Source organism: Capra hircus, chromosome 10 (genome assembly GCF_001704415.2).
Source record: "Capra hircus breed San Clemente chromosome 10, ASM170441v1, whole genome shotgun sequence".
In the NCBI taxonomy this organism is placed as follows: Eukaryota; Metazoa; Chordata; class Mammalia; order Artiodactyla; family Bovidae; genus Capra; species Capra hircus.
This window is the reverse complement of record NC_030817.1, coordinates 85502598-85517841: the sequence shown is the minus strand read 5'-3', so window position 1 is coordinate 85517841 and position 15244 is coordinate 85502598. Positions and strand designations below refer to the sequence as shown.

At 39.3% G+C, this 15244-nt stretch overlaps 1 protein-coding gene across 1 annotated transcript in view; it reads left to right on the top strand.

The window, feature by feature from the left end:
• The window catches only part of SPESP1 (sperm equatorial segment protein 1), a 35051-nt gene continuing 24572 nt past the window's right edge, over window positions 4766-15244 (top strand). The window contains exon 1 of the mRNA XM_018053814.1: window positions 4766-4908. Within this exon, the coding sequence (XP_017909303.1) occupies window positions 4836-4908 (73 nt within the window). The 5' untranslated portion in view covers window positions 4766-4835. The remainder of the gene's footprint in view (window positions 4909-15244) is intronic.

Below are 15244 nucleotides of genomic sequence, written 5' to 3'. Positions count from 1 at the left end.
AGCGTTAGAAATTCATTGTACAGAACTACCTGCGGAGGTATGTAGAGAAAAGAGCAGATGATAAGACCATGTGCCCTTCATTTCACCTAGGCTTAAATGATGCCATCACAGATGCGTAGAGTTCCTTAGTTCTTCAGATCGAAATTGAGTTGTCAGTTGTCTCTGTGGCTGGTTACTACTCTTATCTCCTGTTATGATTCTGTAAAAACGTTTATAAAATCTCCAACCTTTTAATTTCAGTTGACCTCAAACATTCATTTGCTGAGCTCCCGTTGAATGTAAGACTTTGGCTCCTTGGGAAGAACAATGAAGGGATGACTTAGATTTGGTTCCTTGCACTGAAAGACCTTGGTCTAGAGAAGTCTGACTTGTAAAAACATAAGCTACAGTGATTCAGTAAAATAATGGCTATAACACAGCATTATGGAAATATGTGATAAGGAAGATACAGTTCATTGTAATTAGAGAGATAAGGGAGGGGTGGATTCCTAGTAGATGTTATATTTGAGACATGAAATATTTGAGTCAGGTGCACTGTGGTAAAGAATCTGCCTGCCAATGCAGGAGACACAAGAGATATGGGTTTGATTCCTGAGTCAGGAAGATCCCCTGGAGTTGGAAATGGCAACCTGTTCCAGTACTCATTCCTGGGCAGTCCTGTGGACAGAGGAGCATAGAGGGCTACGGTCCATGGGGTCACAGAGTTGGACATGACTGAGTGACTGAGCACGCACACGCCACTGCCCTTACCGCCTCTAAGCTTCTAGATTTTGAAAAAAAAAAAAAAGTTATTGTTTTTATTTTCTACCATATGAGCAATGCATGTTTGGAAAAATCCAAAGGATAAGAAAAATAGAGTAAAATTCTCTCTTTAAAATCGTTGAGTCCCTGCCCAATCTCATTTCTTTTCCTAAAAGCAAACAACACTCTCAGCTTATTGTTTTTTTTTCAGAATGATCTCTAGTGTATTTATGTGACTATATAACTCTGCTGTGATTTTACATAAATGGATATATGTGTCTTTCTGCACTTCAGAAAAAACTCAGTACCATATTTTGGATATTTTTCTATGATAGTACATACAGTTTAAACTCCTCCTTAACTAGAATTTCACAGTAAGGCTATTTCACCTTGTCCATTTTGATGGTCCATAAAGTGAGAGAAACTAAGGTCTTATCTTCTTTGCATAAACAAAGCAAACAAAAAAAACCCCACCTCAACACTGGACCTAACAGACATCGTTTTTCTTTCATATTTATTTATTTTTATGAAGTATAGTTGATATGAAATGTGTTAATTTCTGGTGTACAACACAGTGATTCAGTTATATGTATATTTATATTCCTTTTTCACTATAGTTTATCAGAAAATATTGGACATACCTCTCTGTGATATATTATATGAGTTTTGTTTTTGTTTACTTTACATATAGTAGTTTGTATCTGCTAATCCCAAACTTCTAATTTATCCCTCCCCCACGCTTTTCCTCTTTGGTAACCATAAGTTTGTTTTCTACGTCTGTGAGTCTGTTTCTGTTTTTTAAATAAGTTCATTTGTATAATATTTTAGATATATAAGTGATATCATGTGATATTTATCTTTGTCTGATTGACTTCACTCAGTATGATAATCTCTATGTCCAACCATGTTGCTGTGAAAGGCATTATTTCATTCTTTTTATGGCTGAGTAGTATTCCATTGTATACATAATATACCACATCTTCTTTATCCATGTCTCTCAAACAGATATCTTATTTGAAACTCTCACTTAAAGCTCCTCACCCAATTCCCTTGAACTCTACCCTGGAAAGAGAGACACAAACAATCTTTGCAACCTCCAAACCTGTCCAGGGTTCTGTCTGCAAACTGCAAACTCTATTCTCTACTCCAAGAAATTTTACTCTGCATGGGGGGAGTAGACCTTCCATCTCCTGAATCCACCCCAATCTATGGACTTTCCTCTCCCACTGTCAGTTTCCTTGATTTTTGATATCCGAAGCAAGTATGTCCACTAGAACACCAACAAAACAAGTTTACAAAACAAAACTTTTTACCTAAGCAGTAGCTCCTACAACCGTGTTTTGACCTTCAGTCCCACCATGAATTGGTAAAAACTCAGGTCCTCTTTTAAGTCTCTGAGATTCTAGCTGGCCTTCCTTCCCTAAGGAAGGCATGGATATCTCAATGGTGGAATGAAAGGGAACAGGACAAGGAAGCCCAGATGATATCTCAAATATGATCTACTAGAACTTGAACATTTTCCCAAATTAAGTATATTTTATAAACATCATTTTAATGGTTGCCCAGTATTCTAACCAACAAATATAATTTACTATTCTCTTATTTTTAAAAATTATATTATAGATGATCAATATGGTTATCTTATGACATATTCTCCCTCACCCTGAATTTGTATAATTTACACAATCTTCAGTCAGTCAGTTCAGTTGCTCAGTTGTGTCCAACTCCAGCACACCAGGGTTCCCTGTCCATCAACAGCTCCCAAAGCTTGCTCAAACTCTTGTCCATCGAGTCAGTGATGCCATCCAACCATCTCATCCTCTGTTGTCCCCTTCTCCTCCTGCCTTCAATCTTTCCCAGCATCAGGGTCTTTTCACATGAGTCAGCTCTTCACATCAGGTGGCCAAAGAATTGGAGTTTCAGCTTCAGCATCAGTCCTTCCAATGAATATTCAGGACTGATTTCCTTTAGAACAGACTGGTTGGTTCTCCTTGCAGTCCAAGGGACTCTCAAGAGTCTTCTCCAACACCACAGTTTAAAAGCATCAATTCTTTGGCACTCGGCTATCTTTATAGTCCAACTTTCACATCCATACATGACTCCTGGAAAAACCATAGCTTTGACTAGATGGACCTTTGTCAGCGAAATAATGTCTCTACTTTTTAATATGCTTTCTAGGTTGGTCATAGCTTTTCTTCCAAGGAGCAAGTGTCATTTAACTTCATGACTGCAGTCATCATCTGCAGTGATTTAAGAGCCCAAGGAAAGAAAGTCTGTCAGGTTTCCATTGTTTCCCCATCTATTTGCCATGAACTGATGGGACTGGATGCCATGATCTTCGTTTTTTGAATGGTGAGTTTCAAGCCAGCTTTTTCACTCTCCTCTTTCACTTTCATCAAGAGGCTCTTTAGTTCTTCACTTTCTTCCATAAGGGTAGTGTTATCTGCATATCTGAGGTTATTGATATTTTTTCTCCCTGCAATCTTGATTCCAGCTTGTTCCAGCTTGCTTCATCCATGATGTACTCTGCATCTAAGTTAAATAAGCAGGGTGACAATATACAGCTTGACATACTCCTTCCCTGATTTGGAACCAGTCCGTTGTTCCATGTCTGGTTCTAACTGTTGCTTCTTGACCTGCATACAGATTTCTCAGGAGGCAGTTAAGGTGGTCTGGTATTCCTATCTCTTTAAGAATCTCCATAGTCTGTTGTGATCCACACAGTCAAAGGCTTTGGCATAGTCAATAAAGGAGAAGTAGATGTTTTTCTGGAACGCTCTTGCTTTTTCACTGATCCAATGGATGTTGGCAATTTGATCTCTGGTTCCCCTGCCTTTTCTAAATCCAGCTTGAACATCTGAAAGTTCACGGTTCACGTACTGTTGAAGCCTGCTGAGAGAATTTTGAGCACTACTTTGCTGGCGTGTGATATGAGTGCAATTGTGTAGTAGTTTGAACATTCTTTGGCCTTGCCTTTCTTTGGGATTGGAATGAAAACTGACCTTTTCCAGTCCTGTGGCCACTGCTGAGTTTTCCAAATTTGCTGGCATACTGAATGCACTTTCACAGCATCATCTTTTAGGATTTGAAATAGCTCAACTGGAATTCCATCACCTCCACTAGCTTTGTTCATAGTGATGCTTCCTCAGGCTCACTTGACTTGGCACTCCAGGATGCCTGGCTCTAGGTGAGTGAACACACCATCACGGTTATCTGGGCCATAAAGATCTTTTTTGTATAGTTCTTTTGCGTATTCTTGCCACCTCTTAATACAGTCAGCTTCTGTTAGGTCCATACCGTTTCTGTCCTTTACTGAGCCCATCTTTGCATGAAACGTTCCCTTGGTATCTCTCATTTTCTTGAAGAGATCGCTAGTCTTTCCCATTCTATTGTTTTCTTCTATTTCTTTGCACTGATCACTGAGGAAGTCTTTCTTATCTCTCCTTGCTATTCTTTGGAACTCTGCATTCAAATGGGTTTATATCTTTCCTTTTCTCCATTGCCTTTAGCTTTAGCTTCACCTATCCTATTTGCTTCAAATGCCAAATGACAGTAGAATGATTGACACCGAGTTCAATGACTGCTCTCAACTGGTCAGTTGTTAACTTCAGATGGCTGGCCACTATGCTTCCCCATTATGACATTTCCAAGTTGTTGTAACGGCCAGGCTATTTGTCTGTCTTTCCACCAGTCACTTCCTTCTGCACAGCAACCTTGTTTTAGGTACAGCAAGTCCAGTTCCTGGAATAGGCCAAGGCCACCACACCCACCCTTTAAAGCCTCAATATTCCCCTGGGCATCAAGATTTTCCCCTGCCTTCCCCTGATAAGGGCTTCCAAGGCTTAGCAACCATGTGTAGGAGGGCGGGGCCAGGCGCCGTGGCCCCACCCCCTGTGTGCGGCGCTAATAGGGGGCGTGGCCACGGCCGCACGCGCTCCTCAACACCTTCTGCGCTTGCGTGCTTGGGACAACCGTTGCGGGGCGCCTGGGGCCCCGAGGAAGGACGGTCGTCCCGCCAACCCCCTCCCCTTTCGGACTGAGGTACCCGGCCTGGTGGCCCCAGGACGTTCCCGACGCATGGCGGAGTGCTGTGGATGATGCCCATGAAGTTCTTAGTCCTTCTAGTTGCGCTGCTGCTATGGCCTTCGTCCCTGCCAGCGTATCGAAGTGAGTGACTGGCCAGGGGCGGCTGCCCCTCCAGTGACACTTGTGTGGGAACCTCCCGGGGTTCCCGGGCCCGCCTGAGACTCAGCTCTTCCTTTTCTGGGTCCTACATGCCTCCCAAACCCCATTCTCCAGGGGCTCGGCCTCAGGTGCCGAGTTGTGTCCCAGTTGTGGTCCGCTCCACCTGCGCGCGGTCAGGCAGTGATCCAGCCTTTGGGTCCCAAGCGTGGCTGGGGTGAGCCAGACTGGGCACCTGGGACTGTGCAAGTGACCGGGCAGAGACAACCCTTGTTCACCTGGCCTCGTTTACTGGAGAGTCGCTGCAGGTGTGGTAAAGCAGGGCGGGAGCACCTGCGGCCAGGTTTTGGATGGCTGCCTGGCTGGCTGGGGGGCATGGTTTTTACGTTGTTCGCTACCTTTTTCGCTGTAAATGTAATCTTCCGTGACATGTGCAAAAGTATGAAATTCCAGTTTCATTGTTCGTCAGGTTTTGTTGAACCACAGCCAGCCTATTGTCCAGGTTGCTTTCCCGCCTTTTAACAGCAGAGTTCAGTAGTTGCCACGGAGACAGGATGGGCTGCAAAGCCTGAACTATTCTCTCTCTGGCCCTTGACAGAAAGACTTTGAGCCCATGTTTAAACAAGGAGAGTGTGTGGATTGTGGACAGCTGTCTAGGACACTCGCTGACCTCCTATGCATGCCCACTGAGCATCCTCAGGTGCACAGGATTCAAAACCTTAGCAGAGCAGAATTATGACTTAACTACTTGTTCCTCCCCAGTGGCTGAAAACTAATGTCGTATTTAGGGGTGTTGAGACTACTATATTAATATCACGTGAACACCTTAAGGTATTTAAGGGTCTGATATCTGGTATTCCAGATAGACCATGGAGGCCTATTCATCTAGACTAACTTTAGTTCACTGTAGTATCTAGTGATGTTGGGGTTTGGTGTAACTAACTAAATAAAATTTAACAGGTAGGTGTGAAAAAAAATACTAAGTGCATGCTAGTTATGCAGAGCTATATTTCAGACTTGTTAAAAGCTCTTAGTTAACAATTAAATTTCAAAAATGAAAACACAGCACAACCAAAGTCATAAATAGTAGTGGATAAAGTTCTGAATAAAGTGCCCTAGGTAACAAAAGTCAGCCCTTTCAATACTAGCATTTAATGATTGTTATTTGTTTTAAACAAAAGTCTTTGTAAAATTTTTGGCTGTAAAGAACAGAGCATACTGAAGGTGATAATTGTCTTTTCTTGCTGCTACTAGTGGTCATTATTGCTAACATCAGAGATTGAATTTTGGTAGTTGTAGAGCAGTAGGTCACAACTGACTAATATATATGCAGACTTCAGCTGAAGTGAAATTAATACTGTCACACAGTAGTCTCTGAGACTGCTTGAGAGCAATACCTGGATACTCAACTCAGTTTGATCTCTTGTCTAACTCCAAAACTCCATGGCCTGTGCTCTTTCTTTATACCCTCTTAACCTAAACTTTCTTAAGGCTTGTAGGAAATGAAAAGATACTTCTCAGAAAAAGGAATGATTTTGTGTTGAATATACAGATGATACAAGAGAAAAGGAAATATATATATACAGGTCATAGATGACAAAGATATGTTAGAAAATGTAATTTACATCTTTTTCATAGAAGCAGATTAAGGGATATGAAGGGCAGTGCTAACATGGCTACTTTCCCTGTGAAACCAGGTTTATCACTGTGTTCGATTTAAATTGGGTATGTATTCTTTGTTTTGTATGTCTGCTCTTCTAACAGTATTGTCAAGAGAGCCATATAAAAAACTGCTCTCTCATGCCAAATAAAAGACAGATTGTTTTTTTTTAAGGAAAAGGGCATCTTTAACAATTTTTTAAGAATACAAGATAGCTTTGAGGTTACCTTAAGCAAACATCACAGGAATTATTATATTTGTTGAAAACATCAGTACTTCTTTGGCATCTGTCTTTGTCTTTGGGAAAACTTTAGTCCTAATGGACCACAGAAGGCAAAGGAAGTAGTAAGGCAATAAATAAATATTCATATCTATTGGTAACTGATTGGAATTGAAAGGGAAAGCATATTGCTCTAATTTCAAGAACATTGAGAAGGTGAAAGTCACTTGGTTCTGGTGCTGCAAGTTCATCTTTCACTATTTCAAGGCTCAAGGCCATGGCACTTGGGAGAGTCTTTCAAACCTGTGAATGGAGTGTTATGACACACTTCATTAATGTTTTGGATAATGAGGAGTGTGTCTTCTAATGCAGATGTCAGAGGGTGGCCTTTGGGGATATAGTAGTTTCATTAGCCTATTAATATTTTCTGGGAAAAATTCTGTCTCTCTGTTCTTTGGAGCTCTTGTCTGTGTTGTTTTGATAGGGTCTTGTGTTTTTTAAGACTTCTTGTTTTCTGACAGTAACCAGTTAAGACTACTTTGTATATTCTCTGTTCTGAATGAAATTAGCCATCCTTCTGAGAAGACAAAATAGTACATAGTGTTAGAGAGCTGAGTATTTGGGATATATATCAATGCTGAAGTAATATTATTTAGGTCATTTTACTCAACAGAACTAAAAGAGCTATATTTCATGGTCATGAATTTGTTTGGGTTCTGATTAAATTTTAACATTACTCATAAGATAACTTTCTGATTTTTGACTCTTTACCTTAACTAAATTTGTGTTCCTTTTTCAAAATATAATTTAGTATAGTTATTTTGGTTTTCTGTTGCAGCATAAAAGACCACCCTCAAATTTTATCATTTCTCACGATTCTGTGGGTTGTCTGCACTCAGCTGAACAGTTCTTCTTCACATGGTGGAACTGAAGAAGCTCAGTTTGGATGAGAACATCCAACATGGCTGCTCATCTTTCAGGGTCTTTCTCTACATGACTTCTCATTTTTCAGTAATCTAGCCCAAGTGTCTTTATATCATGGGAGCTTGCTTCCAAGACAGAACTTTATAAGCCCTCAACATGCAAGTTTTTATAAAGCCTATGCCATGTCAGATTTGCTAGTGTCCTGTAATAGGCCAAGACAGTCACATGGGGAGAACCTATGTTCAGCATGGGAAGAGACATATTAACCAAAAACATAAATACCAAGAAGAGGAAAGCCATAAAGTTATGTTTCTTCTCTTTTTACTGCTTCATTGAGACATAAATTGATTAATAAAAATTATATTTAAAGTGTACAATATGATAATTTGACATATGTATTAATATATATATTAACGCCCACCACAGTGAAAGAGGAGAGTGAAGAAGTTGGCTTAAAGCTCAACATTCAGAAAACAAAGATCATGACATCTGGTCCCATCACTTCATGGGAAATAGATGGGGAAACAGTGGAAACAGTGTCAGACTATCTTTTTGGGCTCCAAAATCACTGCAGATGGTGATTGCAGCCGTGAAATTAAAAGACACTCTTTGGAAGAAAAGTTATGACCAACCGAGATAGCATATTGAAAAGCAGAGACATTACTTTGCCAACAAAGGTCCACCTAGTCAAGGCTATGGTTTTTCCAGTAGTCATGGATGGATGTGAGAGTTGGACTGTGAAGGAAGCTGAGCGCCCAAGAATTGATGCTTTTGAACTGTGGTGTTGGAGAAGACTCTTGAGAGTCCCTTGGACTGCAAGGAGATCCAACCAGCCCATTCTAAAGGAGATCAGCCCTGGGATTTCTTTGGAAGGACTGATGCTAAAGCTGAAACTCCAGTACTTTGGCCACCTCATGCGAAGTGTTGACTCGTTGGAAAAGACCCTGATGCTGGGAGGGATTGGGGGCAGGAGGAAAAGGGGACGACAGAGGATGAGATGGCTGGATGGCATCACTGACTCGATGGACGTGAGTTTGAGTGAACTCCGGGAGATGGTGATGGACAGGGAGGCCTGGCGTGCTGCAACTCATGGGGCTGCAAAGAGTCGGACATGACTGAGCAACTGAACTGAACTGATTGAATTAATTAACACATGTCACCTCACATCTTTACCTTTTTGTATCATCAGTTGTTGTCACCATATTATATGTTAGATCCTGAGGCTTTTTCTTATAACTAAAAGTTTGTATTTTTTTTTTCCAGTCGTTCTCCCCATTTCCTTTGTCCTTAACCCTGAAGTTATATTTCCTTAATATGAACACTTAATTAATATAAACATAATTACGTTTGTTTTACTTGCTAGCAAAAGTTAAAATTTGAATTAACAAATTATAGGAAAACTGTTGCATGAATAAGAAGATGTGACATTTTCTTTTCTGATCATTCTTTGAGTATACCCTACTAATGAAGCGTAGTTATTACAGCTTTGAGTTGGAAGTACTTCAGCTCAGTTATTCAAGTTTCTTTTAACTTGAAGGTATTGGTGTTTTAGCTGGAAGTTCTTACATGCTGACAGCTTTCAGGTATTCTTACTTGCAACACTTCTGTAGAGTATGGGAAGTCCGTTCTTTATGAGCTCATTTCATGACTTGGATGGGAAATACAAGCAATTTGTTCTCTAGAGCTAAGACATTCAGGCAGAGTCTGGCCCATTTATAAATGATTCAATGCGTGGGTATATGTTAAGCTTTATATACATGAATTCTTTGTTGACAAAGCTATTCACTCTTGTGGTAATACAAATACTAGTTATATTTGAATCTTTTAAAAGATGAGCATCCATGATTCTTGTTTTAAATTGGGTGCAATCACCAAGTATTATGTTATGATTACAGTAAAAACATGAGTTCTAAAGCACAATGACCAATCATATTCCGTTGAACTTTAACTACTTTTGTCTGTATCTGAAATGTTTAAAAATGTATTTTTCCTTATTTTCTGAGCTACTATGTTTCCCAAGTTATACTGAACATTTTGTTGTTATCTTTAACTTACCAGGTATTTATTGTTATGCCAATTTTTTTTTGTTTAAATCAATAATATTATTGGGCTTTAAGGCCTTAGTTTTTTAAAACATAAATTACATTTTAAGCACATGATCAGATAGCACTCATCTTATTTTGTTGTTCAGTCACCAAGTCCTGTCTGACTCTTTGTGACCCTGTGGACTGTAGCACGCTAGGCCTCCCTGTCCCTCACCATCTCCCAGAGTTTGCCCAAGTTCATGTCCACTGAATCAGTGATATAACCAACCATCTCATCCTCTGTTGCCCTTTTCTCCTTCTGCCTTCAATCTTTCCCAGCATCGGGGTCTTTTCCAATGCATCAGGTGGCCATCAGTGGAGTTTCAACTTGAGCATTAGTCCTTCCAATGAATATTTGGGGTTGATTTCCTTTAGGATTGACTGGTTTGATCTCCTTGCTGTCCAAAGGACTCAAGAGTCTTCTCTAGCATCATAGTTTGAAAGCATCAATTCTTTGGCACTCAGCCTTCTTTATGGTCCAACTCTCACATCCATACATGACTACTAGAAAGACCATAGCTTTAACTATAAGGACCTTTGTTGGCAAAGTGATATCTTTGCTTTTTATACGCTGTCTAGGTTTGTCATACCTTTCCTTCCAAGAAGTAATCATCTTCGAATTTCATGGCTGAAGTTACCATCTGTAGTGATTTTAGAGCCCAAGAAGAGGTAATCTGTTATTGCTTCCACCTTTCTCCCATCTATTTGCCATGAAGTGATGGGACCAGATGCCATGATCTTAGTTTTTTTTAGTATTGAGTTTTAAGTCAGATTTTTCACACTCTTGTTTTACCCTCATCAAGAAGCTCTTTAGTTCTCTGCTTTCTGCCATTGGAATGGTGTTATCTGCATATCTGAGGTTGTTGATATTTCTCCTGGCTGTCTTGATTCCAGCTTATAGCTCATCCAGCCCAGCATGTCACATGATGTACTCTGCATATAAGTTAAACAAACGAGGTGACAATATACAACCTTGTCATACTGCTTTCTTGATTGTGAACCAGTCAGCTTTTCCATATAAGGTTCTTGACCTGCATACAGGTGTGTCTTCTGCGTACCTCATAAGACAGGTAAGATGGTCTGATATTCCCATCTCTTTAAGAGTTTTCCGCAGTTTGTTATGATCCACACAGTCAAAGGCTTTAGCATCGTCAATGAGATAGAAGTAAATGTTTTTCTGGAATTCCCTTGCTTTCTCTATGATCCAGCGAATGTTGGCAATTTGGTCTCTAGTTCCTCTGCCTTTTCTAAACCCACCTTGTACATCTGGAAGTTCTTGATTCAAGTACTATGGAAGTCTGGCTTGAAGAATTTTGAGCATAACCTTACTAGCATGGCAAGTGAACACAATTGTCTGATAGTTTGAACATTCTTTAGTACTTCCATTCTTGGGAATTGGGGTGAAGAATGACCTTTTCCAGTCCTGTAGCCACTGCTGAGTTTTCCAAATTTGCTGACATTTAGAGTGCAGTACTTTAATAGCATCATTTTTCTTTTTTTTAAATTTTAAGTAGCTCTGCTGGAATTTCATCATTTGCATTAGCTTTATTGGCAGCAGTGCTTCCTAAGGCCCACTTGACTTCACACTCCAGGATGTCTGGCTCTAGGTGAGTGATCACACCATCATCGTTATCTGGGTCATTAAGATCTTTTTCTGAACAGTTCTTCTACGTATTCTTGCCGTCTCTTCTTGATCTCTTCTGCTTCTATTAGGTATTTACCCTTTCTGTCCTTTATTGTGCCAATCTTTGCATGAAATGTTACTTTGATATCCCCAATTTTCTTAAAGAGATCTCTAGTCTTTTCCCTTCTGTTGTTTCACTCTTTCTTTGCATTGTTCATTGAAGAAGGCCTTCTTGTCTCTCCTTGCTATTCTCTGGAACTCTGCATTCAGTTAGGTATACCTTTCTCTTTCTCCCTTGGTTTTCACTTCTCTTCTTTGTTGTCGCTATTTGTAAGGCCTCCTCAGATAACCACTTTGCCTTCTTGCATTTCTTTTATCTTTGGGATAGTTTTGTCAGTGCCTCCTGTATAGTATTACAAATCTCTGTCCATAGTTCTTCAGGCACTCTGTTTACCAGATCTAATCCCTTGAATCTATTCATCACGCCCACTGTATAATCATAGGAGATTTGATTTGGGTGGGATTTGATTTAGGTCATACCTGAATGGCCTAGTGATTTTCCTGGTTTTCTTTAGTTTAAGCCTGAATTTTGCTATAAGGAGCTGATGTTCTGAGCTACAGTCAGCTCACGGTCTTGTTTTTGCGGACTGTATAAAACTTCTCCATCTTTGGATGCAAAGAATGCATAATCAATCTGATTTCAGGATTGACCATTTGGTGACATCCATGTGTAAAGTCATCCCTTGTGTTGTTGGAAAAGGGTGTTTGCTATGATCAGTGTGTTCTCTTGGCAGAATTTTGTTAGCCTTTGCCTTGCTTCATTTTGTACTTCAAGGCCAAACTTGCCTATTACTCCAGGTATTTCTTGACTTCCTATATTTGCATTTCAATTCCCTATGATGAATAGAACATTTTTTGTTGATATTAGTTCTATAAGGTCTTTTAGGTCCTCATAGAACTGGTTGGCTTCAGCTTCTTCGGCATCAGTGGTTGGGGCATAGACTTGGATCACTGTGATGTTGAATGGTTTGCCTTGGAAAAGAACTGAGATCATTCTGTTTTTGAGATTGCATCCAAGTACTGCATTTTGGACTCTTTTGTTGATTATGAGGGTGACTCCATTTCTTCTATGGGATTGCAAGGGAACTCATATTGAGAGAGAGAGATTTTTTTTTAGGATTTAGGATTTTTTAGGATTCTCTCTTAACGTGTAGTGTTTTTGAGCATATTTCTTTGTACTGCCTGGGTATAACATTATGTATACATAACTTACTACAGTCTATTGGTATCAGCATTTTGCCAGTTTCAGTGAAATGTAGAAACCTAACCTCCCTTTATGTTCTTTTACCTTCTCTCATTCATACTGTTGTCATATATATTTCTTTAGCATACATAGAGAACCACATCAGATAGTATTATAATTTTACTTCAGCTGTCAATCATAGTTTGAAAAACTCGAGAGGAAAAGAAAAGTTCACTGAATTTTCCCATATTTTTGCTCCTTCTGTTGCTCTTTCTTCCTTGCCGATGTTCAGGATACCTTCTTTTATGATTTCCTTTATTTTTTTATGTTGTTGTTTTATCCCATGGATGGAGGAGCCTGGCAGGATAGTCCATGGGGTTGCAAAGAGTTGGACCCGACTGAGCGGCTTCACTTGTTTAGTTACTAAGTTGTGTCTGACTGTTTTGTGACCCTCTGGACTATAGCCCACCAGGCTCTTCTGTCCATGGGATTTTCCAGGGAAGAATACTGGAGTGAATTGCCGTTTCCATCTCCAGGGAATCTTCCTGACCTAGGAACTGGACCTGCGTCTCCTGCATTGCAGGCAGATTCTTTACTGCTGACCCACTAGGAATGCCCTCCTTTCTGTTTAATGAGCTTAATTTAGTTATTCTTTTAGAATAGGTCTTCTGGCAACAATTTATCTTAATTTCCCTTCATCTGAGAGGTTTTGATTATCCTTTCATTGCTGAAGGATATTTTCCCTTGATAAAGAATTCTAGATTGATAGTCCTTTCCTTTTATCACTTGAAAAATATGCCATTTCCTTCTGACATTAATGATTTCTCTTGAGAATTCAAATTGTAATTTAACCTGCTTCTTTCAAGATTTTTTCTTTGTCTTTAGAGTTTTCAGAAGTTGACCATGATACATCTTAACATGAATTTCTTTGGGTTTATTCTGTTTTGAGATTCAGATTCTTAAATCTGTAAATTCATGTCTTTTGCCAAATTTGGGAAATTTTCAGTCATTATGTTTTTGAATACCATTTCTGTTTATCCTTTTTCTTTTCTCTTTCCAAGGCTCAGGTGACACGAATGTTAGATCTTTTTGTTACAGTCTCACAAGACTCTGAGGCTCTTTTCATTTGTTTGCATTTCATTTTTTCTCCTTTATTCAGATTGGGTAATTGCTGATATTCTATCTTCTAGTTCACTGCTTATTTCCTCTTTCCCTTCCATTCTGTTGTTGAACCTATCCACTGAGTTTTTCAGTTCATTTATTGTTACTCAATTCTAAAACTTAATTTATCCTTATATATTCTATTTCTTTGCTGAGATTTTCTACTTATTTATTAAGACTTTTTATTTTTCATTTGTTTCAAGAAATCCATAATTGCTTGTTGAAGCATTTTTATGACGGCTACTTCTAAATCCCTGTCAGATAATTCTAACATCTGCATCATCTCAGTGTGTTGGGTTTCTTTTCTTAATCAAATTGAAATTTTTCCTGGTTCTTGTAATGACCACTAGCCTTTGATTAAAACCTGGATATTTTGGGTATTATGTTGTAAGACTCTGGACCTTATTTAACTCTTTTGCTACAGATTTAAATAGGTCTCTGATACCACTTTAATGGTGGATGTGGGGTGTTGCCTTGTTGCCACAGGAAGGAGCTGAAAGTCCTAGCTCCTTATTTGGCCTTCTCTACTTGAAAAGAAGAGGTGTTCATATTTGTTGCAGCACTTTGTGGGATAAAGGCAGAGGAATTGGGGAAGTTTAATGAAACTTGATGAGGGTGAAAGTCTATGTTCTCCACTCAGCCTTTGCTGGTGGGGGTAGGATTGCAAGGTTTTCTGTGCTTTTGGCTTTTTTTTTTTTAATTGAAGGATAATTTCTTTACAGAATTTTGTTGTTTTCTGTCAAACCTCAACATGAATCAGCCATAGGTATACATATATCCCCTCCCTTTTCTGTCTTGCTAGTTTAGTCTTTTCCTGGTCCTTTGGCCATGAAGAAAGCAGTCTTTTTCTTTGAGCCTTTTTGGTCTGTGTCCATTGGTGTTTTTGGATTGCCAGCATCTCCAGTTCCCAGTCTTAGGATATATATGGCAAAAAGAAAACCCAGGGAACTCACTGCTGTGTCGTTACTCAGGTCCTGAAGTCCCTATTTGGTCTACCTTCATCACTCTACCTTTCAGAGTCTTCTCATCTCAGGCTTGTCTTACATATAATGTTCAGGATTTTTAACTCTTAGGAGGAAGGATAGAGGAAAAATACATATTGTCTATCTTTTTGGAAGTAGAAGTCCAAATATATTGTTTTAAAACATTTTATTTGGGGCTTATGGAAGAGGCATTACATTTTACAAGTAAACAAGATTACCTAAGTAGAACACACATAGGAATTGTTTGATTACTTATTTTTAATTTTGGTCAAAATATGTTGGAATGAAGTTTATAGTCATTTTGTCTATGTTATTTTCCAGTTTGTGTATAAAGTATGTCGACTTAAAAAAATGCACAATGTGAGTGTTGTGAGTTAAGTTTTACTTGGGAAAAAATGAGGAGTGCAGCCCGGGAGACAGCA